General features: G+C 50.4%; 2 protein-coding genes across 3 annotated transcripts in view; both read right to left on the bottom strand.

Annotated features, from left to right (window-relative positions):
* Positions 1-364: 364 nt before the first annotated feature.
* On the bottom strand, positions 365-11,127 carry SPP2 (secreted phosphoprotein 2). 2 transcript variants are annotated; one of them, XM_014262111.2, is made up of 7 exons: positions 10,961-11,127; positions 10,745-10,869; positions 9,784-9,906; positions 8,565-8,675; positions 6,276-6,330; positions 5,656-5,766; positions 365-673 (listed from the first exon to the last, which is right to left on the bottom strand). In XM_014262111.2, exons 1-6 carry the CDS (start codon positions 11,007-11,009, stop codon positions 5,666-5,668), a joined length of 564 nt encoding a protein of 187 aa, XP_014117586.1. In that variant the 5' UTR covers positions 11,010-11,127; the 3' UTR covers positions 365-673; positions 5,656-5,665. The 2 variants fall into 2 exon arrangements, with proteins under 2 accessions (XP_014117586.1, XP_087915069.1); XM_088058943.1 differs by having other exon boundaries at positions 365-670.
* Positions 11,128-17,445: 6,318 nt separating this feature from the next.
* LOC148183904 (maestro heat-like repeat-containing protein family member 7) overlaps positions 17,446-27,104 on the bottom strand; it is an 11,349-nt gene continuing 1,690 nt past the window's right edge. The window contains exons 3-19 of the mRNA XM_088058985.1: positions 26,922-26,998; positions 23,976-24,042; positions 22,752-22,970; positions 22,503-22,652; positions 22,173-22,237; positions 21,906-22,055; positions 21,569-21,717; positions 21,093-21,240; positions 20,656-20,843; positions 20,426-20,563; positions 20,035-20,149; positions 19,719-19,859; positions 19,345-19,521; positions 19,056-19,211; positions 18,792-18,893; positions 18,321-18,423; positions 17,446-17,695 (exon numbers count right to left, since the gene is read on the bottom strand). Coding sequence (XP_087915111.1) covers positions 17,496-17,695; positions 18,321-18,423; positions 18,792-18,893; positions 19,056-19,211; positions 19,345-19,521; positions 19,719-19,859; positions 20,035-20,149; positions 20,426-20,563; positions 20,656-20,843; positions 21,093-21,240; positions 21,569-21,717; positions 21,906-22,055; positions 22,173-22,237; positions 22,503-22,652; positions 22,752-22,970; positions 23,976-24,042; positions 26,922-26,998 — 2,345 coding nt within the window. The 3' untranslated portion in view covers positions 17,446-17,495. The remainder of the gene's footprint in view (positions 17,696-18,320; positions 18,424-18,791; positions 18,894-19,055; positions 19,212-19,344; positions 19,522-19,718; positions 19,860-20,034; positions 20,150-20,425; positions 20,564-20,655; positions 20,844-21,092; positions 21,241-21,568; positions 21,718-21,905; positions 22,056-22,172; positions 22,238-22,502; positions 22,653-22,751; positions 22,971-23,975; positions 24,043-26,921; positions 26,999-27,104) is intronic.

Raw genomic sequence — 27,104 nt, 5'->3', positions numbered from 1 at the left:
CCAAAGAGCCGCAGGGTGGGCTCTGTGCAGGGAGTGGAGAGAACAGGATGAGACTGCTACGACCTTTCCCAGGTGAGGAACACATCAGAGGTCTGTTCTAAGCTGGCCTTCTTCCAAAAGCCATTAATTAGTACCTGACAATCACCCTCATTAACAGTCCTCAGCTCTCCACATTAAAGCCAGATTCCTGGTGGGCTACAACCTCAGCCTCTGGATTTGGAGCGAGGCTTCTCCATCCGCAGCTGCTGCAGCCCGGAGAGAAACGAATTAAGTGTGGGTGTATTCGTTGGAATAATCAATAATTAGCCGCGAGGATCACAGAAAATTACAAGCAAGCAGAGAGCAACGCAGAAGAACAAACGAATGGAATAACGAGCTTTTAATAGCGTCATTATGGGATGTGGAAATGTCCTGGACACAGTTAAATTCGAGTTCTCCCAGGGAGACAACATATCAGAAGGGCTATCGATGGATGAGGGTTTATTTAGCATCTCATGACTGAATCATGAATTCATGAATTCTCCAATTGCCATGAGAGCAGAAAGTGAGTTTGGGGAAAGACTCTCACTCCATGGAAGAACAGTTTTTCCACCAAAAAGGAAAGGCCAAGGCATCAGGTTCTTTTTTCCCGTGCTGGATCTTTGAATCTTGACTCTTCTCATTCTCCAATCTACTTTAAAAACAGAGAAGAAGGAGAAATGTCAAAGCTAAGAATTTGTCTCAGAACCAACCAAACATCCTTGGGAAAAGTGTATTCAGCTCCAACAAGATGCCTATTAATTTGTTTCCCACCCTGTGGAATCTGCAAAATGAAACCTGCATATGCAAAACATTTTGTTTGTGCACAAATGTCATGGCAATGACTAATTAGGGTAAAAAAAAAAAAATAAAATAAGCAGACTGTTGGAAAAATTAACAACAGTGAAATAAGACCCAAGGGACACAAATCAACACATATTGTCAAGTCTCCAAAGCAGAGATGGTTGAGGCTAGAATATGATGTATGGTCTGCTCTGAAATGGATCTGAATTGAGAGTACAATATTCAGAGGAAATCGGAGATGTGTTTTTCAGAGGGAACATGTGACAGTTTCCCCAGCACTCTGGAGCCTACACTGTTGTCTTCAGCAAGTTGGTCACCATGGCAACCTGAAATTTTTCTGTAAGACAATTTTGTTAGTAAAATTTTAGAGATAGAGTTGGGCAAGAAAGGAGAGTCTACACGTGTGGAAGGGATTAAATAGAGTGACTCTCTAAGAACAGCTTGTCCAGGAGCCCCTGAATCCTGCCCAGCCCTGGAGATGAGGGATGCCAGGACCTGCCACTGCAAACCTTGCTGGGGACCAAGGGACAATAGAAGAAACAGGAACCAGAAGGAACACAGGAAATTCCAGCTCCGTTTGAGGAGAAAGTCTTTCCCCAAGAGGGCTCCTGTCTGGAGCCCAAAGAGGATGAGGGATCTCTATCCCATGGTATCCCAACCTCAGGTACACAGCCCTGCTTTGAGAGGTCCTTCCCAACTGTGTGAGTTTTTGACAAGCTCATTTCTAAAACCCAGCACTGCTGAAGGCAGTCGAGAGCCCTTTCCATTCCTCCAGTGAAGAAAGTCCTCTTGGTTTTCTCCTGGGATTAGACGAAGGGGCTTGTGAAGTGTCACAAGCTCTGTGTCCTCCCTGAGCCGGAACAATTTCCTCCATGCAGCTGTGGGTCTAATCCTTCAAAACAGATCAGGAAGAGGGGGGACAAAGGGCAAGACAAAAATTGCTGATGTTCACAGCACCAGGAGGCTGTCACAGCAATTCTCCTCTCTGCTCTAACACCTCTGGCCCATCCCTGTGCCACACTCTGACCCCAGCAGCAGGAAAGGTCCTGCCTGGCTCTGTTTCCCTCTGAGCCCTTTGCCTCTGAACAGATGAAAGCATGCTTTCCCCTGCCACAGCACATCACAGCTGCCAGCTGACACTGAGGACTCGGCCATCACAGCCAGGCTGCGTGGCAGGAGCGATAAAACAGCAGCCTGTCATTTCCCCAAGCGCCGAACTGCTCCAGCTCTCACTCCCAAAGCTCATCCAACACGGATGCTCTCCAACAGATCCCACTCTGCAGGGATTTTCCTCCCCTCTGGTGCTTCCCTCTTTAATTTTTTTTTTCCCCCCACGGAAAGCAATAAGCTCCTTTATGAGAACCCTAGAAAGTGGGTGGGTGAATGGGAGAGGCAAAAACAAAGACATGAGGATATAAAACTGCAGCTAAAGTCAAGCAGCTCGTTAATGAGGACACTGGGGATTAAAGCTCAGTTTTCCATACCCCAGGGGAGCTGTGAACTCTGCTCTGTTATTATATTTATAGGAGTCAGGTAAACAAGCATTCATTTCACTCTGAAGGTCAGATCCTGGATTTCTTAGATATGAGAAGAGCCCCAATGCTGCCTGTTACTCTTTCATTGAAAAAAAACCCTCACCCTAATAATTTATATTAAGGATGCCAATCTATCCACTTCTGCAGGTGCAGTGCTGCTAATCAGCTCCTCACGACTGCCACCACCACCCTCCTGCCAGCAGCGAGCTGTGCCAGGTGACAGAGACCTCAGCCAGAGAGCAATTGTAAGGAAAATACAGAAAACTTGAGGAGGAAATCACAGCCCCTTGGCTTGATGCTGAAGGAAGCTGATTTCCTGTTGAAAAACACTTTTCTTGTGTGATTAACGAGTAAGACTCAATCAGCATTCAACATCTACTTGTATTTTGCAAAGGCAGGAATTTGCTTCTTGATTTTCCTGTTCAAGGACATGAAGCATTGCTGGGGAGACTCTGGATACAATTCACGGGTCTGCACAAGAAAAAACTGCCCTAGACAGTTGATTCTGGAAGAGTAAAGCATCAGGGCCCTTTTGCTCCCTGGAGATTAAGGTGACTAGCAAGTTTGAGCCCTTTTTAGGCTCCTCTTTGCAATTCAGAGCCATGAGCACCATTAAGCATATTCCAGTTTGTCGCAGGCTCGGGTTTTTAACAGGTGATCAGCTCTTGTACAGCAGCTTTTCCCCCCTCCTGTCACCCCCTGTGTACCTGAGCTATTTATGGGAAAGACTGGGCCCAGAACATGAAACAGGAATTTCACAATCTCCCTAGTTCTGGAGATGGACGAGGAAATAAATCCAGAAAATCTGATTAGGACTTGTCACTGAAGTAAGCTCATTAATCATTGATGGGGTTTTTCATATTCAGTTCCTAATTCCTGCAGGCACCAGGAGACTGGTGGGTCTGAAGGCTGCAGACTTGAAAATGTTCTTTATATAACAATGGCTCTGTGGTGGTTTTTTTTTTCCTGAATATTTAGCACATTCTAATAAATAAAAAGAGCTACAAAGCACCAGTGAGATCATTTAGCCTAGCTTCTTGTACAAAGTCAAGTGCAGAATTCTCCTGAAATAATTCCTGAAACCAAAAAGATAAGAAGGCCTAGCTCGGAAATGTAAAATCCAGCATGAAAAACTGTCAGCCACTTGTCTGAGCAATTTTTTGCAGCAGTCAGTTACCCATTCTGGTGTGTAAAAGGAAAAAAAATCACGTTTCATTTCTTACCTGGACTTGTCTAGCTTTGCCTGTCAGCACCAGGTTCTTTCAGTAAGAGATGAAAGTCTTCTATTATTAAATTGCTATTTCCCCAGCCTCCTCCAAAATCTTCTCAGCTAAGCTAAGCCGGTTGAGCCTACTGCCATTTCAAAACTCAGCACTCGTTCCCCATGCCCCCATCAAACCCTGCATGGCTTGTAATAATGCCAGCCAGGATCACACATATGCCAAAACCCAGGGAAAACAGCAGGGAATAACTTTTCCTGGCCTCAGACACATGAAATCTGTTTAATTTTTGGCTTCAAATGAAATCCTCTAATTCTGGATGCGAACAAAATCAGGAAGATTCCTCTCCAGACTTTGCAACTAATAAGTCAAATCGATAAAAGCCAGAGAAACAAGGGGCTTTGGGGGTGGAGTTGATATTCTCTTTAAATCTCCTGATGTATCTGCCTCTGACATGTCCAAAACCCAGGAAACTCGTCAGAAACACAGCTCCACAGATGACACTTGCATGAAATATAGCTCCATAAACGACACTTACAACCCGTCTTCAAGAGCAGACAGAAAGTATTAAATTTCCTACTGCTCTGGGTTTCAAGAACCATAAATTTCTCCCCTCTTGCTTCACATTCTATTTTCAGGAAGATTTTACATCTTGCTTTTGGTTTGGAGATTTGTTAGATGTTAGACACAAGAACACAAAGCATTTCTGAGTGCTGCTTAAAGGGGATAGCTCTTCTCGAGAGCCAAAGAATTAAAGATACCTGGCACTTTCCAAAGGCAAAGAAAAGTTAGATATTCCTGTAAGAAGACAGGCAGTGATAAAAAAGACCTGTTGGCTTTAGTGGCTCAGGGATAAACTAAAATAGCATATGGATTTAATGAAATAATTCTTACAAACAGAGCAGAGTGCCTGGGTTTTCCTTTGATATCTCGTTTCCAGGAGAGCAGGAGGCTTGTCTCCTTCAGCGCATCGAGGCTTACCATGGATATGCTTATGAGTAACATGTGTTAGCTTTTGGTGAGTCACCGGTGCTAAATTCCATCTAAAACTGTCTCGTTTCCAACGCAGCAGGCTGGAGCTGAGCTCCACACGAAGGGAGACTCAGTTCTGGCAGTCCACAGGGACACAGACCTGCTAATGATATGTACCCAAACTGCTCCAAGTCTTTTTAATCACAAAGACAGAGCACTAAGTAATTTCCTCTTCCTTCTCAAACGACTTTAAACCTGTTTAGCATGCCAAAGAATGAGCTCATTCCGTGTTGCTAAAACTCTTTCAAACCACTTCCCTTTAGATGAACTCCTTAAGATGGCAGGTAAAGCATCAGCAGCAATTAGAGCTGCTCCCACACAGAGCCGCAGAGGCAGGTCAGCAAAGGTGCTTTGTGTAGGATGGGCCCTGCCAGCTCCAATAAATCACGGGTGCCTTTCATCATCATTCCCATTAATTGGCTCCCAAACATCTTCACGGATTCTGCAAGACAAGCACTTCCCCTGGGCAAACTACACCGTGGTTCTCCCAGATCCCTTCAGTTCTTGTTTGAGGAGCTGTGTGGCCCTGGGGCAGCTGATTTGGCACAAAGACAAGCCCATTCCTCCATATCCCTTCTCTGGATGTGCTCCAGCCCTTCACTGGCCTTGTCACGGGAAAACGTAGGCAAAAAGGCTAGGACCCTACACTAAACTCAAACTCAGAGTTTATAAATTGATTTTCCTGCATGCTTTTCACACTACCCATACCCCAGGACACTGGTGTACATCAGGGGATATGGGATCCACAAGTGAAAAATGAGTGACAGCCATGAATTCTGTAGCTGGGATGTTTTCTGAGGAGTGAAGCAGCTAAAAGTCCTTCATCCTGAGCAGTCACTTCCCCATCCTGCCATAAACCTGCAGACCCAGGGTGTAGAACAGCTAAGCCTAACCCTAAGCCTACCCTAACCTGAACCCCATTTCCATGGGTGGTCCAGATCAGAAAGATGTAGGAGCAATGAAGCTGGGGCCCTGCTGGGATAGCCTTTTCCAGCCCCAGTGTTTCTGGAGCTGTAGGTTCTTTGACTCACCCAACCCACACTCACCCAAATCAAGTTATTCCATCTTGTCAGGGCTGAAGTAGCTGGGTTTGTTCCAGTCTCCACGGCTGCTGCCTCTTCCCCTTGAAGGGAAGGCTTCAGGAGCAAAGTCATCATCTAGAAAGAGAACATGGAAAAGTCTGTGAGCATGAGATGCTTTCAAACTTGTGTTGATTGCTGCACAGAGAAGCTGTGGCTGCCTCCAGATCCCTGCAAGTGTCCAGTGCCAGGTTGGATGGGGTTTGGAACAACCTGGGATAGTGGAAGGAGTCCCTGTCCAGAGCAGGGGATGGAACTAGATGATCATTCAGATCCCTTCCAACCCAAACCACTCAGTGATTTGAGAATAGAAAATATTCAGCATTGCATTCTGCACACAAGTACTGGTTATGAGAGCACAAATCTGACAATCCAAAAAATGTATAAACCTCAGCATGGCCTGGCTTGGCAGGACAGTGTCCTTCCTGCACCCTCAACTAGACACCCCCCTGCAAGGGAAAAACCAGTTGCCCATGACCAGGAGCAAACAGCTAATCTTTCACATTGTCTTCTCCCTCAGATGACCTTGAGATGCTCCAAGAGGAAAACTTAGGTCAAGGTATTCCAGCATGGCAGAACTGGCTTACCTCCCCTGTGAGTGCTGCCTCGCCTGTCAGGGATCATTATTGGTGCCTGCATCACCTGTAAATTAAAGATACTTCTTTAAAAACCTCACCTGGCAAGAAGTTCCTCCTCTCCATTTCCTCATGTTACAGATACATAGTACAATGTTGGCCTTTCACAAGTATTAAGATGAATGCTATATGTAGCATGTTAAAATGGCTTTGCTGTAATAGTCAATATAGTACGTTTTAATTAGGATAACCTCCAGTGAACAGATGATGGGGACCCTGCTGCTATCAACACTCACCATCTGTGGAAAGAAGGAGCCAAGGCCCAAATTAAAAGAAGAGGATTAAAACCACAAGCCAAGACACAGGCATGCTCCTAAAAGGCGGACCCAAGGAGTGGCCATGCTAAACAGTTCCTGGAAAATGTAAACTAGTAAATGGAAAAGTTTGAATATGCATAAAGATCTATGAATATGTGTCAGGTTGATGCAATATAAATGGTATATAAAGGGTGTTTCCAAAACACCAGGGGTGCTCTTGGCAGAGTGCCAAGCACCCTGCAGTTTTAACCCTCTGTTTTATTGTCTTAGTCTCCTATTGTCTTTTTTTATGAAACATTTTAGAATTTACCAGGAAGTGAACGTTGTTTTTCACACTCAGGCACTAGGTGGTCACTAAAGTAGTTCCAAACCCCATTCTTAATTTTGCTGAAAACAAGATTATTGCTGGTACTCCTGCATATGACTCCATGATCCTGTCAAACTCGGGTTATTCTGTGATGCCAGCCTCAATCAATCACAATTACATCTCCCATCCAAATACCATCACAGGTACATCAACACCATTTCAGCCAAGCTGAGAGTCCCTGAGCAGAGTTATAGCTCCACAGCAAGAGCTACAGTGCACTTGCTGCATCTCTCTGCAGAGGGAAACACTTTACTTCTCAAGTGCAGTAATTCCCTTCGGCATTTATTCCTTATTAACATTGCAGGAAATATATTCCCCAGCAGGAATATTGGCAACAGCGCTGAATTTTAAGTGATGGTTAAGGAAGACTTGGGGGAAGATGTCTGCTTGTAAAAGCAAGTGTTTGTGCTGAGTGCCCTGTTAAACAGTGGTTGTGTCAACCCACAGAGGACTGACTGAACATCCCAGACTCTGTTACAGATTCCAGTGCTTCACATGCAGTCTTTCTGCTCTGCAGAGCCAGGCTTCCTGGGGTGCACTTACTAGCCAGCTCTGAATGGAAATATTGAGAAGAAAAAAATAAAAAAAATAAATGAAGAGCTAATTTGGAAATTCAAGCCAAGGAAAAGTAACAAAGAATACCATTTGCTTACAAGACAGCTGGAGAGGGACTTTTCACAGGAGCTTGTAGTGACTGGACAAGGAAGACTGGCCTTGAGCTGAAGGAGAGCAGGGTTAGATGGGATATTGGGAAGAAATTTGTCCCTGTGAGGATGCTGAGGCACTGGCACAGGTTGCCCAGAGAAGCTGTGGCTGTCCCATCCCAGGAAGTGTTCCAGGGCAGGTTGGACATTGGGCTTGGAGCAACCTGGGATAGTGGAAGGTGTCCCTCCCATGGCAGGGGACGGAACAAGATGGGCTTTAAGGACCCTTCCAGCCTAAACCATTTTGTGATTCTAGAATTCAACTTCTTCAGTTAGCTCCCTGAATTTTCCAAAAATAAAAGCTGTCCATATCCTTGCTTGTTAAACTTTGTTCCCTCAAGCACAACACCCACTGTAAAGCTGTTGTGAGTGTAGATACACACATTCAAGAGTCAATCCATGGATAAAGTGGACACTGGCACAGTTTGAAAACAGCCAGCAGGAATTCCCTGGTTAGGTCAGCATTGAATAACACCCTAAAAAACGAAAAAAAAGAGCTCAAAAAGGGAACAAAGGTCTCAACAGACAAAATGTCCTTGGGTTGTGCTGCGATGACATGTTTAGCTGAGAGCTGGGTTAGGTGACAGAGTCAGAGCCATAGGGATTTGTGTGTGTCCAAGAAGTGCTAGTCACTGCTCTCCAGGCCCAAACTCAACGAATGAAGTGCTGGAGTTGTTAGATGTGCCAGATTGCCACAGAGAGTCACACTCTCCCAGGCAAGGTCAGAGCCCTCAGCTGATGGAAAGTGTTACAACCATAGATTCAAACGTAGATTTCAAACTACAGCCACTTTCCTGATCCAAACCTCCAGCTCCAACAGGAGCACACACAGACACCTGACTTCTCTTTAAAGAGTGTAAGCAGAATTTTCACTCCTCCAGGCAGCAAAAATCTGGGTTTCCCCCTTCCTTACCTCCTCACTGCTCATCGATTCAGAGCTGAATGTACCGCGATGGCACCTCACGGTGATGTTGGCAATCAGCTCCCCGGAGACTTCCACAACACTCCTGCAGGAAGCAGTGGGCTATAACAGAGCAAAACAGACCAAATCTCAAAGAGCAAACATCCAACACAAACCTTCTCATGGGAGTGTCATTGGTGGTGGGAACCTACAGAAGGATTTAAAGTACAAATTCCAAGAGAAAGAAACCCAAGAAAGATTATACATGACTTCCCACACGTTATTGCTCCACAACTACGTGTTTTTTGTACAAACCTCTGAGCCTGCTCGGGGTAGGAGAAAACCTCCACATCCTTTTCACAGCTCAGCACAAAGAGAAGGACAGTGCAGGGCTACACCAACGGCAGCTCCAGCTCTGGAAGTGAAACTACCCTTGATGATGTTGTCTCTGCAATTGGACAAAAAACTGCAGCAAAACCTGCACTCCACTTTGGAAAACACATCCTCACACTACCATCTTGTCCCAAGAAGAAGTCAGGGGTGGTGTCAGTTTAGGATACACTGTAGTTAGGATACAGTTTAGGATACACCTAGTAGCCAACATTTGCATTTTTAAAGAAAAATAGCAAAGCAATAACCAATGATTATGTGTGGTGCCATCCACACAGAGGTATGAGCTGCTTAGCTCCAGAGCAGAGAGGTGATTTGGTCCAAGTAACTGTGCACAGAAAAGTCCAGTCTTGAAGACAATTTATTTCCACCAAAACTGGTGATTTAAGACTCAGAGAAGAGCAAGAGCTGTATCAAGAGCCTTTTAATTTCAGGCTGAGAGTGAAAAATCTGAAAGAGATAAGCACTGTCAGCACAGAAGGGAGATCTGCACGACACAGGAAGATAACTCTTAATGTGGTGCCCAGATAGGTAAAAGCAAGAGAAATATCGGCTCTTCTACCCCCTTATCTTAGAGAACAAGCCATTTCTTTTATGATTTGGCCCCAAAAGCACACATACCTTCACTTTTCCTGGGCACAAATACTCTTTTCATCTCCCTGCCCTCCCCACTGACCAGGCAGAAGAATTCCCCACCACTGATCCTCCCCACCTAACACCCACTCCATGCTGCAGGTTCTATCAAAAGCAGCCAGCCATTCTTAGCACCAGCAGCATTGCAACCCATCCTGAGAAGTTCCTTCAGAGAGGGGAGGGTTCCCATTCCCACCAGGGCACCTACCACAAAAGGCCCAGTTCTGAAGTCACAGGTGAAGGGGTCTCTCCCCGAAGCTTTGCTGCACACAGTCTCACGGATGCTAAACTGCAGATCTAACCTGTAAGCATTGCTGTCCCACATGTCCACCTGGTGAAAGCAGAGTCAACACAACACATCGTTAGTCCCTTCTGATTATTCTTTTCTCTTTCTCATAGTCCAATCAATGCTTTGCTAAAGATGGGAGACTAAAAAAAAAAAATTTAAAAAGCAATGCCCCCTCAAAAAAAAAAACCCAACAAAGAACAAATTCCCACTATTTTCAAATACTTGGGGGTTTTAATCCGAGCTATATAAATCCATACATATCTTGACATTCATTCTTGCAGAAAACTTGATACAGGCCACCTATAGAAGCAGAAAGGTTCTGAGGGTATTCAGGAGCATGGACATTATAACTTTGAATTAAGAGGTTTTAACTCCTTAACTCCGGGAGTATCCAGTATAATTCTGAGCACTGCTAATTAAAACAGATAAGGGTTTCCTGCTTGCACTTAGACTCCAGCAGATTTAAACCAGAATTGGTGCATAGAGACAGATGGCCTAAATAAAGAATAGAGAAAGAATTTTCACATTTAATCAGTGAAAAGCTTCAGGTAAACCAGGTTGCTTGATGTCCAAAGCAAAGCAGTTAGCTGGAGGTATTTAAAAACATAACTTTTGAACAAAAACCTACAAGACAACACTCATGGACTTCTACTCTAGGTGTGAAAAATCTGAATTCCTAAAGTATTTTAATTACAAACTTGTATACAAAAGATACTTAGGTTCCTAAAGCCATAACTTCAGATAATGGTCCAAACCCACCCTCTTTCAAGCAGCATTAGCCAACTCCAACTAAATCTGAGTTTCCAGGACTGGGTAGAAAAGTTTTCCATCCCAGCAAAGCGCATTTCAGGTAAAGGATCTCCATTGTCTGAGTACTTACTCCCATGACTTGGCTCCTGACAACACCATACAGGTTTCTGCTCCATGACTGGGAATTGATCCGTGCAATGGAAGCATTGAGAGCCTCTTCTGTGACAGGGAGGTCATAGTCATACGCTGGAAACCCTGAGAAGGAGGCACAGTTCCATCAGTTCATTGTAGGCTGGTAATTATCCCCCCAAATCACCCTAAGAAGGAGGATTAGGCTCCAACTTACCTGAACATGAGAAAACACTCAGTGTGAGAACAAAAATTAGGATCTTCATAGTGTGTCTTTCAAAATCCTCCAGTCTTTTCCCTTTTCAAGCAACGAATCCTAGTGCATATCCCTCTGTCTTTATATAAATGCAGCCTTGATCCTACACCTGACCTCCCCAGATCCAAGCTCTGTTCCAAACATTGCTCTTTAAACGGAATTGATCCCAGGGTAAATATTTGTTGTCAGCCTTTCTCCATTTAGCAGTAATTCTCTGATAAGTGTTGGGCTGTAGTGCCTTTTTCTCAGGACTGAATTCCCCACTGGGGAATTCAGGGAGCACTGAATTCCTGACATGTTCATAACCAATGGCAGAATCTAGTTTTTTTTTTCTCTTTTAGCTTTCCATTAGTTTTCCATGACATGAGTCTACTCTGTCCTTAGCACTGGACCCAGGACCTTCATGTCTTGGCAGCAATTGGAAGCACTTCCAAGCTGATGTTCCCTGAGGATTCCCCAGCACCAGAGGGAATTCACCCACAAGGAACTACCACCATCACCCCACAGAGCAAAGCACCCATGAGAAGCCTCCTAGACATGAGGCACATGGCAGATCACTGGGACACACAGTTTCAGCCTAAAACTCAACGGGATTTTTGGAAAATGATGTTGGAAACTGCTGCCTCCACACAAGCTCACCTGTTGCTGCCTGTTCAAAAGGCAGAGATGGGTGTAAGCATGTCCACTCTGAAGATCCCACAAGCAAAATTCCTCCATTAACCTTCAACTTGCAGTTCCACTTAAATCCTGTGGTACAGGCTCATTTTAAGAACTTCCCAAACAGAAGAACTTGTGGGATGCTCAAATTTAAGAAGAAAAAGCATAAAGTTCCTCCTTCTTGTAAGCAAAAAGAAAAATCAGTGGGCACTTTTTACCAGCCAGCTTGGATTTCAGCATTGGCAACAAGGCCAAATATGTCAATTGAAACTTTTCCCAGTCAAAACCCGGAGCGTCTCTCTACATCCATTCTCCTTGTTTTGTGCAGCTGAAGATGTTCTCTCCTAGCTCTTGGACACCCTCACCTGTAGTCAGGAGTGTTCTGCTGTGGCTATGATCACACCAGAGCACCACAATACAAAGGATTTAAACCTAGCTGGAGACTCTCAGGAAGAGCCTGTTATGCCGTGCCCAGCTTTCCTGCTGCCAGAGCCAAGACTAGGCTGCCTCAGATAAAGGGAAAACCTTCAGGTGAGCTCTTTGACCTGCTTCTGCCATGGTTTCTCTGCAATCAGTCAGGTGGTGATGAAACACATGGAATGAGTCTGCTCCAACCATTCAAACAGAAAGCCTTTGGCATTTAGAGTCCCTTCAGATCCTCATTGTTTTTCACCTTGCTGTAGTGATCTGGATAACATTTAGCTTTCTGTTTCATCCCTAAAAAGGGAACCATTTGCATTTTGTATGCTGGGACCAGTTAATACTCCACTAGAAGCTGAATATGTAAAATTCCTTCCCAAGCACTGATTGCAGTGTTGCAGCCAGTCCAAGACTAATTTTAAATATTGAGCCAACTGCAGAGTTTAAAGATTGTCCTCTCAGAGCAGATCTTAAGAAACGCTGCCAGCAGGATTGTAGTAATTCTGAGTGGAACTTGGAAATCATTTAATAAAATCAAAGTTCCTCCACAGAGCCCTGGCTTTACAGCATCTGGAGAACAGAGATGTTTGCTATTCCAGCTCCCTGAATCTCTGCTGTCTGTATATTTAAGGAGTGGAACCAATTTTACATTTTCAGACTCAAGTTCTGGGTTTCTAGGGAGGTCTGAGATTTTCACCACATTCTCTTTGTGCCCAGCTTCCAGCATTTGCCAAAAAGGACTCTGCTAGGAAGCACCAGGTGGTGAGTGGTGCCATGGAAAACAGGGAAGTGATGAAAAGTGAGATGGAGAATTGACAGTTTCAGGACTAAACTGCAAGTTCCAGATGCCAAGGCAGCTTGGGGCAGAGGGATGGAGTCATATCTGATTTAATCTAGACACCAAACAGGCACTAGTTAAGAAATAAGGAAATTAAAGCGCCTCTCTTAGATGACTAATTTCAGACTCCTTTCACTCCCAGCAATCAAGTTAGCTCTATTCCCAGACAACTGGAACAATAATTTCTCTTTGGGAGTGAAATTTTGGTAATTGCAAGACACATTTTCCTTTAAAATGTAAATCATCCAGCATCATCACATGCCTGTATGCTAAAAAAAGTTTAAATAGCATTCTAGTAGGCACTGAGGAGCTATTCCTGATCCCTTTGTTTCCTGGACATTCAGATGACAGATGAAAGTTAATGATGTCCCTTCTGATAAAAGAAAAAACAAGTGAATTCAGAGCAGTACATTCCTCTGTTTTTCCATAGCTTTTGTGGTGTGCCATTAGCAAATTCAAAAGGTTCCTGAGAAGTTCTTCATCATGGGCATGGCATGACGGAACCAGGGGGAGTGGCTCCCAATGCCAGAGAGCAGAATTAGACAGGATATTGAGAAAAAATTAATCCCTATGAGGGTGGTGAGGCCCTGGCACTGGTTGACCGAAGAAGCTATGGCTGACCCACCCCGGGATGTGTTCCAGGGCAGGATGGATGGGGCTTAGAGAAACCTGGGATAGTGAAAGATGTCCCTGCTCATGGCAGGGGGGATCAGAATGAGATGGGCTTTCAGATCCCTTTCAACCCAAAGTGTTCTATGATTCTCTGAGTAACTTTACCACACACACTCTTCTTCTGCAAGAAGACTTACATTGACATCAGCCGATAGAGGCAGGAGAAAGGCTTCTAAATTTTGCTCAGACTAACAGAGGATTTGAGACCTGATCCATAATTCACAGACACAATTCACAGTCTCTGCTTTGATTCTCTTCATAGCTCTTCTGCGTGTCCCTTGAGATACTGGAAGAAAATCATATAGCCCATGCAGACACTGCCTGTGGGTTGCTGAATATTCTCCAGCCCTTGACCCCCTGGGAAGGAGAAGAAGCCTGTGAGATTCCAATTTTTCTAACTGCTCACACACTGTCCTAAGCTGGTACCCTCTGCCATACACTTAAGTCATATGATGAGAAGCTGAGGGAGCTGGGAGGGCTCAGCCTGGAGAAAAGGAAGCTCAGGGGACCCCTTCTTACTTCTACAACTCTCTGACAGGAGGGGGCAGCCAGGGTAGGTTGGGCTCTGCTCCCAGGGAATAAGGGACAGGATGAGGGGAAATGGCCTCAGGCTGTGCCAGGGGAAGCTTAGGTTGGACATCAGGAGGAATTTCTCCATGGAAAAGGTGTTCAGGCCTTGGAATGGGCTGCCCAGGGCAGTCAGAAGTCTCCACCCCTGTAGGTGTCCAAGAAACACCTGGATGTGGCACTCAGTGCTCTGGGCTGGTGACAAGGCATTGGGCACAGGATGGACTCAAAGGTCCTGCAGACCTTTTCCAACTAAAATGGTTCTGTGATTCTACACAGTGTCTGATCCTTTTGACACTGCAGGTCCAGTGGACACAACCTCAACCTCTGCAACATACTGGTGTTGCAGGAGGAGGAGCTTCACAGTGAAGCAACAAAAAGCACAGGTTACAGCAAACAAAATCACAGTAACACGTACGAGATGGGTGTTCTGAAACTTCGCAGCCTGCAGCAGAATCTCAGAGGCCTCACTTCATTATTTTCAGCCTTTGAAACTTCAAATATTTGAACTTTCAGAGGCTTTCCTGTGCCTGCCAGGTCAGGTAGAGCAACTCTTACAGGGTCATTGCCACAAATTTGTAGCTGATGCAAGGCAAACATTTCCTCCAGACCCAAAGACTACTGCCTGAAAAAACACAAGACCACATCTGGTTTTTTTCTTTGTAAGTTTTCCAGAGCCTGCTGATTGTTTTCAAGGTTTTCTCCCTATCCCTAGGGCACATTCTCCAGAAGTTTTCCTGTTACATCCTTTTGCATCTAGTCAAAGTTACCTGCAACGACCAGTCAATCAAAGCCCTAGGAAAAATTGAACTCCTCAGTGAACATGGGCAAAACATTAATCTCCAACATCTGAAACCATTAACTGCCAAATACTGTCCCCAGTGTCATAACCTCTTCCCTGTGAGTGTGCAGATGCCATTTAAAAAGGGCTGCCAATGACAACAATTTTAATATTTTTGTAATTTCCACATTGGCATTAAAATCCTTGACTAGAAAAATCACGTCAAAATTTCTAAGATTCTAAAATATCAAAGCTGTCATTTTCACCCTGCAGTTTAGAGTGTCTGAACAGTCACACACGGTTTTAGTTTTAGACAGGACAGAAAAAGTCCCTGGTGTTCAGCCATACCTTTATATCATCATATACTCCTGATGATTATTTTAGGCAGGACCAGCAAACCAAAGAATGAGACAAACAAGCTATTCTGGTGTTTTCATGTCCTGCACAGCAGTAACTGGGAATTCAATAATGGATTCAAGAGGCAATGGGTGCACAGGGAGCCACAAAGACTTTGGGATGCTGAAATGGACCAGCCTGGTGCCTGTGCCCGGGCTGCACTGGGCTGAGCACCAACTGGACGATCTAACAATGGTTGAATGGACACACCATGGGCTACAGGAGACTCCTACTCCTAGTTCTGTCAGCTACAATATTCACCTGAAAACAGATGATTTTTTCATCTTTGCTTGAAATCCAGGTTAGGCAAAGGTAAACATGGAAAAGTGTTCTTCCAATTCTAGGGACAGCTGTGCCTGCACACCACCTGTGCCCATGGCAGGGTGGTTGGAACTGCATGATGTTTATGATCCTTTCCAACACAACGTGCTCTGGGATTCTGTGATTCCCCAAGTGGAGAGCATAACCGAGCCATGGAAGTCCCTGCTTTTATTCAGATCCTGCTGCTTATTCCTTTGTTGCAAGCAAGTCCAGGATTTAGTTTCAGAGCTGACACATCTGTCATTAAGACACCTTCACAGAAGAGAGGGAGGGCGAGTGCAGTGCAGGGCTCGTACCCCATCAGAGTCTCTCTCTCTCTCTCTCGTGATGGCACTAATGTCGCTGCCTTGGGACACCTGACTTGTGGAAGGCGAGCCCGCCCTCAAGCACGGCCATCCAAGTCAGTCAGGGGCACAGGCTGCAGCTGAAGCTGGCAAGCGTTGCTGTGAGGCTGCAAGTGAAGAGAAAGCCATTGTGGCCACTTGTGCGGAAGCCTTTTGCCAAACCAAAGGCAGCTGTGCCCACAGCCTCCCCCTGTTTGGCACCTGGCTGCTGCGGACACCTCACTGTGCGGGTGCCGACGTTGGGGCTGCTGCTGTTCCTGTGCACACTCTGCTGCTGTTCCTGTGCACACTCTGCTGCTGTTCCTGTGCACACTCTGCTGCTGTTCCTGTGCACACTCTGCTGCTGTTCCTGTGCCCACTCTGCTGCCGTTCCTGTGCACACTCTGCTGCTGTTCCTGTGCCCACTCTGCTGCCGTTCCTGTGCACACTCTGCTGCTGTTCCTGTGCCCACTCTGCTGCTGTTCCTGTGCACACTCTGCTGCTGTTTCTGTGGGCTCCAGAGCCGCTTGGGCAGCAGCGACTGGGCAGCCCTGCTGGAGGAGACATCGCCGCCCTCCCCATGGTGGCAGCAGCTCTGTGGGCCCTGAGCTCTGTGTCAGGGGGGCCTCGGTCACAGCAGCGTGGCCTGGGCAGCCGCGAGGGCCCGGCCTGGCCAGCCCTGCCTCTGCCCACTGCCCCTTATCGCAGGCACCCAGTGGCCATGGCCTGGCAGCAACCCCTGCCCTGCATGTCCCCAGCCAGCCCAGCCTGGGCACACCTCGGGCTGTCCCCACCCTCCTGGAGGGGTGCTATCCCAGCCTCGAGGGCTTCTGCTGCAGGCCTGGGAGACATTCTGGGGAAGCGCCAGATCAGCCAGGTGTCAGGAACAAGGTGGCTGCCCGGGGGCTGCTTATGGCCTCTGACACCCAGTTCCTCAGGTCTTCCTACCACCCCGGCCCCTCAGGGGCCTCCTGTCCCCTTTGGAGCCTCCAGCCTCCACACATCCCCCTCATGCCTTCCCACGGCCTTGTCCCGTCTGGGCCTCCACAGCCCCTCATCCATTTACAGCTTCCCAGTGCCCTGTTCCCTCAGCGTCTCCCCCGGCATGGCCCGGCAGCAGCACCACAGCCCCACAGGAGCTCCAGAGGAGCTGCATCAAGAGGCACCTGGGAGCTCTCAGCAAACCAGCCAGCACCACACGGGCACGAGGACACAGATGGCGCTTCCTGGCTGGGACAGGGCTTGTGCCTTCAGCAAAACCGCCAAAGGCCAAGGGCTTCTGGCCATTTTCCCTGCACCACTGCACACCTGGGCAGCTTGCCGAGCACAAGCACCCTTTTCACCCTCTTCCCCTATGCCCTGTGTACCATGGGCAGCAAAAGAAAGGTCTTGGGAGACTGCCTATTATAACATATGCTATATTTACATACATAAAGAAAACAAAAAGAAGAAAGGAACGATGCTACGGAAAAGGAAAATAGCTGCTCTCTCAGGTGGGCCTAGCAGACAGAGCCTGCCAGATCAGTTGCCAGCAGAGCTCCAGCAGCGCAGCCAGTGGAGGCCCGACAGACGAGGCCGTGTCCTCCACGCCCTGCGCAGCTGAACTTGCAGGTTTTCAAAGATGGAATACCTAGCCCTTTCTATTGCCTGGATGATGTACTGTGTTTGAACTGCCAGGTTTCCAATGGCAGGGCTGCTGTCATCCACCATGTTCTCAAGGGCTGGAAGAGAGACGAACAGAGCCACAGTCAGATCCCAGACCTACGAGGGCCCACGGAGAGCCCCCTGTCAGGGCCATTCCAGCCGGCTGTTGCCATGGCCAAGAGGGAGCAGGGACCAAGGGGATCAGCCCAAAGCTGCAACCACGAATGCCCCACGTGCCCCTGAAATCTCGGTGTGCTCTGCCGACACTGCCCCTCATCAGCACATTGAGCAGAGCCCTCCGCAGACTGGCCAGGACTTGCAGCTCCCCCCACCAGCTCCGCTGACAGCCCGCTGCCCTCACTCACATTGGTAGATCTGCAGGAGCTCTTTCCTCTGCCCCATCAGGAGCCGCCCGGCAATCCCTGGGAACACAGAGCCTGTCAGGGCCCCGGCGGCACAGCTCCCTGCCAGCGGCACTGCCAGCCCTGGGGCCACACGCCCTCCCGCCCCGGCAGGGCTCAGCCCCAGCCCTTGCCGCATCCTGACTCAGCCCAAGGGCACGGCTGCCAGAGGCCGGCAGCAGCCCCGAGGGCAGCCGGGGCTCCAGGGCGCCGGGCCCGGGTGCCGCTGCCGGGACAGCAGCAGCCGGGGCCGGGGCCGAGCTGCGGCGGGGCGGGGAGGGAGCCCGGGCTCGTGGCTCACCGATGAACCTGATGGCCGCCTCTCGCAGGGACTCCTGTGGGCTGTCCAGATACGGAAGGGCCCGGCGCAGCTGCTCGGCCGCTCGGCTCTCGTCCTGTGCCAGCTGCAGAGAGCGGCAGGAGGGAAGGGTTGGCGCGGGCTCTGCCCCTCGGCCGGGCGCTGCCTGCGGCCAGCCCCAGCCTCCCGTGCCCGCCCAGCCCTGAGGCACCGGGCAGCAGCCGCTGGCGCCGGGCTCTGGAGGGAGCAGAGGGCCGGCTGTTGCCTGGGGAGCCATGGTGCCGGCCCGCCCCGCAGCCCCAGTGACTCGGGGCTCCATCGGCAGCCGGCTTGGGGCCAGAGGAGCCTGGAGAAGAAGCCGTGCGGCCCCCGGCTGCGGCACCGGGCAGGGGCCCAGCTGCCAGCCCCATACACCAAGCGCCGGGGACAGGGGGCTTCTCCAGGCTGAGGCTGGGCCTTCCAGGCCGTCCTTACCAGGCACTCGGTGATCATCCACAGCTTCTTCTTCTTCACAGGTCTTTCCAGATCTCTCCTCTTCAGCAACTCGGCTGCACAAAGCAGCGTTGCCCAAGAAGCCTGGAGAGCAGCAGAGACCCGCAGATGGCCCCACAAGCCAGGGCACAGGAGCCGCATTCGCGTGCCAAGGCCTGCAGGAGGCTGCAGCCGGCAAGGTGCCAGGCCTGCAGGAGGCAGCCGAGCCCCCTCCCCGGGTGACAGCAGCAGCCCGGGAGTCCTCACCTCTGCCACCTGCTGGTTCTCGTCGTGGCAGTGGAAGAAGAGTGGCAGCAGGCTCTGGTGCACGTGTGACATCAGGGCCTTTTTTTCCTTTTCCGTTAGAACGGTCATCAGGGATCGAAAAAATAATATGGACACCAGCTGCACCTGGCTATTATCCTATATGGAAGGAAGCAAAAAAGACCTCAGCCCTGTCAGCACGGGGCTCAGCAGAGCACAGGCCTGCAAATACACAGGACACCAAGTGTCCAGGCAGCAGCCAGTGGCCTCGGCTGGGGGCACAGAGCCTTACATGGTCAAAGAGTGGCAGGAGCGCCTCAGCCAGCTGCAGGGCAATGGGGCTGGGTATCAGCATGTCCTTGTCCAAAACTATAAAGCTGAGCACCATGATTGTCATCCGAACTATCTGTCCATCTGCATCCCACAGGAGCGCCACAAGACTTTCAGTCAGGCTCCACATTTTTTCGGCCTGTGTGGAAGACAAGTCTGTGAAACGCCATCCTGCTGCTGCCACAGGGCCAAGAGGCCAAATGCCTGTCCCAAAGCACTCAGGCAGCTGAAGCGGGAGGCAGGAGAGCTGGCAGCAGCTGCCTCGGTGCCCGAAGCCCAGCCGAGCCCAAGTGACTTCGTTCCCCAGTGCAGCTTCTGCCACTGCCCACTTCTCACCATCGAGGGATCGTCAATCAACTTGAAGAGGGCTCTGAGCGCCAGGTGACGCTTGTCCCTGCACTCGCTACTCAGGTGCCTTGAGAAAATTTCTAGGACTCTGTTAGCACTGCGTTCACTCAGGTCCAGGTAGTCCAGGATCTGAAAGGCACAGGACAGTGACAGGGGAGCCAGCCGGCAGGAGCATGGAACCACACAGGGCTGGGCCCAGGCGGCAGCCCAGGGCATGGGCACCGTCCCAGGCAGCTGGAGCTATGAGAGGGCCGAGAGGTGGCAGACAGCTCTGCAGGGAGGCACTTCTGGCCATGGGGCTCACCTCCACAAGGAATGCCAGGGCAGGCAGATCCCAGCGTGCCTCCTGTGTGCTAAGTAGCTGGAGCAGGTAGGGAACGATGCGGGAACACAAGGGGATGGAGGCAGACGACATCTCCCTGGCAGGGCAAAAAAGTAGCCAAGACTGTGAGCCAGGGGGACAAACATCTCCCAGGACTGATTCCCAGAGTTCTGGTATTTGATCAGCATCCTGCAAGGGGACCTGTGCCCTTGGGGAGGTGGCTCCATGTGGGAGCCTTCGTCTCCCAACCTTTTCCAGTCTCCTTAGCCGTCCTTCGGTGACGAGGCCCTCTGTCCCAGGACAATGGGGACTGTGTGGGGCAACCTCAGCACGGGGCACAAATGCCAGAGGCAATGGGGAGAAGGGGTCTCACCTGGCCAGCAGACCCACAGCATGATGGTGGGTGTCAGCGCAGAGCAGCGTGTCCCAGCCACGCTTGCGTTCCATTGACAACACCACTTGCTCACGATGCATTCGGCAGAGTAGAGACTTCAGGGCCCGCACTGCAAACCTGTGTGCACAGCAAAGCCCAGGTCACAGGGCTGGGAGCACTGGCTCCTGCCCTGGGGAAGTGGCAGGGACAGGAGGACTGGGATGGAGCACCTGTTGGGGCTGATGGCAAGGCCGTGTTGCTCCTGGCATCCCTTCCAGAAGGTATCAACCTCCTGTGGCATCTCCAAAGTGCTGAAGAACACTTGGAAGAGCAGATGCACAAAGAGGTGGGGGAAATGCACTGTCACTACGTGTGGGACGCAGGGCATCTGCAGGATCTTCCATATCAGCAGAGTTGCCTACAGAGGACAGAGAACCCAGAGAGAGCGCTCAGTGCTGAGGTGTCTGGGTGGCAGGGCCTGAGCGTGGCAGGGCAAGGCCAGGGGAAAGCCTTGGGGAGCTCCATGCCTGGTGCCCCTGAAGCTGCCCCTAGGCCAGGTTTCAGCCCAGTGCCTGAGGCAGGGAGATGCAGTGGGGGAAGGAGGAAACAGAGCTGCTGAAGAGGCAGTCGGCCATGGGGTGAGCAAAGGCCAGTTCCAGAAACTCACAGCCAGGGCAAAGACACCCGTGTTGTCCCCATCGGAGGTGCACGTGCTGTGCTCTGGCCAGGTTCTCAGCACATCGAGGAGTATCAGGTATGCCCGCTCCGCTGTCCTGGGCGAGCACAAGATGGTCTTCCACATGGTCATTGCAGCTCTGTGGGGTGACAGTTCTGTCTCATGGGGGTCTCAGACACATCCCCGTGGCCTGGGCAGCAGTGGCGGGGGGAGCTGAGCTGGCTGCCAGCTCTGCCCTCTGCCCACTGCCCCTCACCGGCAGCAGCACCCAGACAACCCAGCCCTGTGGGGACAGGGCCCTGAGGGGGCATGGCATGGCAGCAGGCTTGGGGGCCGATGTAGCAGGGCTGGGAAAGGTCCCAGGTACACAGGACCCTGGAATTCTCTGTTGGTCAGACACCTGGGCCAGGCTGTGCAGGCTGATGGGCTGAGGAGCCCTGAGCCCTCTGGGCACGTGGGCCCCGTACCTGTCACACGTTGGGGCCACACGCAGGAGAGCAATGACCACGTCAGTGGGCTGTGCCTCGGTCAGATCCAGCAGGGTCCTGTTCAGCCTGTGCTCAGAGAACTGATTGGCCATGAGCCACTGGTGGATGTACCTCACCATGGCAGGCACCTGGAGAAAGCACAAGGGGAGACTTGGAAAGCTGCCAGAGGGAGTCAGGAATGTCCCCAGCATCTCCAGAGAAGTGTTTCCCTTGTCTCCATGCTGCAACGGCCTCAATGGCTTAGAGCGATCAGCAGGCGTAGCTTGGAAGGCCAAGCGATCCCTGGAGGATCAAACCACGGCCACAGGCTGCTTACTTGCTTCTGACTGTAAAAACCCTCCTCTACAAGCATATCCAGCAGGGCAGCGGTGGCCTTGGTGTTGAAGATGTATGAATACGGTCTGACCCCAGCAGCCATGGCGCTGGTCCCTTCCTCCCGAATTCTCCTGATGAAGTTGCAAACCAGCTGTAGGAAAAGGGCAGGAGACAGAAACATCGAGGATGTTCCACGGAGTGCTCCAAGCGTAGTGCTGGGCTGAGCAGTGCCAGCAGGCCCAGCCCAGTTGGGGATGGCTGCAGGTACCTGTGCTGTTCTGCGGAAGAGGCCACCGGCAAGGTCCTGCTCTTGTGTCTGGTCCATGGCTGCATCTGGCAAAGAGCGAGAGCAGCCAGAGCTGAGGGGCTGCAGGAGCGGATGGAGAACACAGCCCAGCCCTGTGATCCCCAGGTAGGGACAGCCCCAGGGAACTGAGCACAGCCACTGCTTGGAGGCAAGCCCCAGCTTCTCTTGTATCCTGTCCCTGGGTGTGTCTCCACAGGATAGGGTGGGATGGGATGAGATGGGATGCAATGGGATGCGATGGAGCCAAGATGGCCGCAGGCACCAGCCCTTTGTCCCAGCTCTGCCACTCACCCTCCTCCAGCGGCTGGAACTCCTGCACCTCTTCGGTCTCTACTTCTGGGGCAGCTCCAGGGCCTTCTTCTTCCTCCTCCTCATCCACCCAGGCCAGCTTGGGCACTCTCGGGGGTCGCTGCTCCAGATCTTCTCCAACACTCTCCCATCCTTTCCATTGGAATAGCACCAGGGGATGGCATGGCATGCAATGGGATGGGGCCAAGCTGGCAATAGGCAGTAGCCCTAAGGCCGAGTTCTGCAACTCACCCTCCTCTGGCACCTGGAACTCCTGCACCTCTTCAGTCTCCTGTGCCGGCACAGCTCCAGGGCCTTCTTCTTCCTCTTCCTCCTCCTCCACCCAGGCCAGCTTGGGAATTCTCGGGGGTCGCTGTTCCATGGCAGTGCCTGGATTTACTAGTTCTTGCAAGAGAGATGCCTCGGAAAAGCTCCAAGGCAGCAAGTCCTGCAGTCGGGTCTTGAGGGCTCCTGCCACAAGGACAGGAGGCTCCTCGACAAGGATTGTGCCCTGCTCTCAAGGGCAGTGACTGCAGGGATGGGCGATGCCTCGGAAAAGCTCCGGGTCACCAGGTCCCACAGTCTGCCCTCGAGGGCACCTTAAGAAAAGAAGCCTCGGCAAGGCCACAGGTCACCAAGTCCTGTGGTCTGGCCTCGAGGTCACCTGCAAGAATGACGGCTCAGAGAAGCTCCGGGTCAGACACCAACGAGTGCGCTGTGCGGGGGCTCCTCACAGCACCGCTCTGGCGCGTCCTGTCCCGTCGCGTGCACCGAGCACTGTGGCGTGGACCTGTCGCTGTGGCCAGCTCCTGTGTCACCACGTGTCACAAAGGGCCCTCTGACACCCTGTCCCTTTCCATCCCACGCTGACCATGTCACAAAGGGCCCTTGCACACACTGCCACGTGCCCTGGTTCTCCCCCTGCCCCCCATCCCCCCTCAAAGTGGCCCCGGTTGGAAGGAATCTCTTGCCCAAAGTGTCAAAGACAGTGTTGCGGCAATTGTTTAAGTTTAGTTGTTGTTGTAAGTTTGTCAGTTCTATGGTTCACTCTTCTGCTCCCCCCTGTTCATCCGAAGTTGGTTTGCCCCTAGGAGTTGTATCCTCCCCTGAACTGCCCTTCATTGTAAAGCCAGCTCCTTATTCCCAAGCCTTCCCTGCCTGTCACCACAACCCTGCCCCCACCCCTTGTCCATCATTGTAAACCCTGCCCTTTGTTCTGGATCCTTCCCTGTCAGCCCCCTAAGCCTCGAGGCCTCATTGGCCTGCGTGACCGGTCCTCTATTCCCCCTCATCCCTGATGGTTCGTGCATTGTAATGCCCTCCCTTCGCTACTTCCTCCTGGATTCCCCATTGGCTGTTTGTTTGTACCCTCCCATTGTGTTGCTGCTATTTCAAATCCCGAGCAGAGCTGTGCTCGGGGCTCTTGGGTCCCTGACTCCCTTCAGCAGTAAACCTTTCTCTGCTGGGACCTCACACCGAGAGACTCCTCCTCCTCCTCCTCCTCCTCCTCTACCCGCTCCTTGAGTGCGGCTGACAATCCTGCCTGTTGAGCACAAGGGTCAAAGCTTCTGCCTTTGGCACTGATAAACCAAGGTAGTTCCACACACCTGACGTGGCTGCTGGTGTGTTTCTCGGAGCTAGCCTGGGCTCCGGCAGAACTGCATCGAGACAGCCCGACGGGATCTTTAGGATCGCCTCAAAGCATCAGCAAACGCTGTCCTGCTCTGCAGGCTCAGGGCAGCAGAAGGAGCCCCCAGGGCTGCCGACGCAGCCGCAGCAGGAAGGGCACGGGGCCTTGCACAGAAGCTGGCACGGCCTCCTTGGGACACGGCCCAGCTGGTGGCCATCCTAAACCTGCCCGGGGTGTGACACAGACAAGGAACGTGTGGGCCAGGGCACGAATGCTGCTCTGAGCCCTGGGCCACTGGAGTTTCCAGTGTCCTTCTTTCTTACAAGATGCACATTGCTTCAGCCCCAACTTAGTCTGAGGCTGGTTTGAACTTCCTCCACCTCTGGTATTTTTGCCCCTGTCTCATCCATGCCCATGTCCTCTGCCCTGGTGCTGATCCAGAGCTACCCCTATGGCTGTAGTGAGTTCTTTCTGTTTTCGTCTCTATTACTGTACACCTGCTATGCTTTTTTTCATGAATGCCTTGAAGTCTCTATTTACAGGCTCTTCTGGCTTCTGAAGTTTCTGCCTGATATCTGGGCTGGATTTCCCTAACATCAGGGATACTAACTGCTGCTTTCCCACGTCTGGTAAGGGATCTAGGGCTGTCTATTTACACACAGCTGCTCAGAGCCTGTCCACAAAGTCAGTGTCTGACTCATGCTGCCCCTGTTTAAAATTGTTACTGATCAATTTATTGCTTTCAAAACAGCATTTTTTAATTTAAATTTGACCAGTTCCCTGTGGCAGCAGACAGAGGCAGTCAAGGTGGCACGACCTTCCCAGGGAAGTGTCTCCTGTGGCACTTCCCCTGGGCACACAGGCACACTTGCCTTGCCCCCGTGATTCAGCTGCGAGCCCTTCAAAGGGTTTTTGGATTGGCCGCTGTTCCTCGGGTGCCACCAAGGAAAAGAGACAGGAGGTGTCATGTGGGATTCCAAGGAGGTCTTTATTCTTCTCTCCCAAAGGGTCCCAGAGATGACAACTCCCCTGGGCTCAGTCAGAACAGAGATTATATAGGAAAAGCAGGGGGCGGGGTGAAGGTACAGGGACAATGGTTTGAGGATTCTGGGGCGGAACAAGGGGGAAGGAACAACAGGGTACAAATAATATGCATACAGGGGGAAGGACATGTTGGGAGCCACTTAACATGTCGGTGTAATGACAAGGGCTCTCCATCGAGACCTTGCCCTTTGAGGGAGAGCAGCTGGTAAAAGCCTAGAGGCTCTCCCTCCAGGGGAGAGTGGCTACAGGATCAGTCAGTTTGTCAGCCCCTAGAACTCCTTCCTCTTTTTTAATTAAAAAAAGCCTCCCCAACAGCCTTTTTGCCAAAATGTAAAAAACATGAAAACATAAGTTAAACAATAAAAATAACCAAAAGAATCCACAAAACATTATTAAGAAAAGAAACTACCCATCCCTTGATCCTCAGGTGTCCAAATTCATCTTGATACTGCTGAGGGGGCTTCTCAGCCTGGAGATCTTCAACTTTGTTTTGCATCCTCTGGATGCTAGTGTGGATGCTTTCCAAGTGGGATGTTAAGTTGAAACAGCACAGCCCTTCAAAGTCCTGACAGCCATGCCCATGGGTGAGCAGCAGGAAGTCAATTGCTGCCCTGTTTTGTAAAGTTGCATGCCTGGTAACCTCTTCATCTTTAAGGAGGTCATGAAGGGTGGCATAAGTGAGGTTCATGCACTTCACTACCAACATCCCAAGTGAGAGAGACTGTCGAGGGCCTTTGCTACTTCCACCCAAGGTGAAAACACTGATGACCCTTTTTGTCTTTGGCCAATTGAAATACTTGTCATCACAATTTACATCAAATATGGCAGTCTCCCTCTTTAAGTGGGCCAAATGTTTCCCTTGTCTCCAATCTTCAATCAATGTTATGTTTGGGGTCAAGATCAAGAGTTGATAGCGTGCACAGACCTCCTTTAATCTTGTGGGGGATCCATGCCCATGCCCGATCCCCACAGATGAAGAAGACACCTGGGGGGATGTGGCAGGATCATGTCCAGGGAAGCTACAGTTACTGGGACCCAGCTTAGGATAGGAATGAGACGGGCCTTTGTTCATGAAACCATTTATTCAGTCTGGGAACAAACTAATTCAGAGACAGAGAGCACCGAACAAAGGCAGGGTGAGGGGTTTTGAGGGACAGAACCAGGGTGGAGTTCAGGGTCAGGGACCACTAGGAACATAACAGAAGAAACCCCCAGGGACTCAAACCCAATCAGAACTCCTGGGCTGCCCCTCACAAGGGGTCTTGGGTGGGACAACTTCATCCAGGGCTCACACTGCCCATCCCCCAAAGCAGGAGGTCAAAATTCACAGTAGCCAGACTTACAGCCATGCCTCTCACTTTAATAATGCTTATCTGAAACAAAATCTTTGCCCTCCTGAGGCACCTCACAGCAGGGGGAGAAGTCGATCCTGGAACTCTCCAGAGAAATCTCCTGGTGTCTTATGGGTATAATGACACCAGTCTGTCAAATTATAAGCTTTGTTTGTTTGTGGGGGTGATGACATACGCCCATGAGGACGGATTCTGAAAACAGCAATTAGTACAATAACTCACTTTGGCCGACCCAAATAGATCCAATTCCTGTGGATTTTGCTGGGCAAATGCAAGTGTCTTCTTCCACTCATGGCAGGCGACCATCGGGTTGGGGCAGCTCCATTTTCCTAAGCTGGGGCGATCGTATGGCCCAAAAGAGATCCCCACCAGGCATGATGACAGTGGGTCACTCACACTCCTCATGGACAGGCACATGTTCTCTTGGCCAATGGCTTTGGCCAAGGTGACCCACACATTTTCTTTGGGCTGTGCTATCATCCACACAGTCACAGTTGTTGGTGTCAGGGGCACCCAGAGGATTGAGTGTGGAGGAAGCCCAGTCCCCTGACAGTCTTCCTCCTTGGAGTTCTGTCCCCT

This window comes from Pseudopodoces humilis, chromosome 8, assembly GCF_049639895.1.
Source record: "Pseudopodoces humilis isolate 2021_Gansu_Grassland_sample_001 chromosome 8, ASM4963989v1, whole genome shotgun sequence".
Taxonomy (NCBI): Eukaryota; Metazoa; Chordata; class Aves; order Passeriformes; family Paridae; genus Pseudopodoces; species Pseudopodoces humilis.
Note: the sequence above shows the minus strand (reverse complement) of the source record. Positions and strands in the feature narration are given on the sequence as shown.

Bases quoted from the DNA above. Each gene is read 5' to 3' on its own strand.
- SPP2 (XM_014262111.2), bottom strand. From the start codon at position 11,009: ATGAAGATCCTAATTTTTGTTCTCACACTGAGTGTTTTCTCATGTTCA. The intron at 9,907-10,744 runs GTAAGTACTCAG...TGCTTTCACCAG, and splicing joins TCAGGAGCCAAGTCATGGGA to GTGGACATGTGGGACAGCAA. The intron at 5,767-6,275 runs GTAAGCCAGTTC...TTCTCTTTCTAG, and splicing joins AGGCAGCACTCACAGGGGAG to ATGATGACTTTGCTCCTGAA.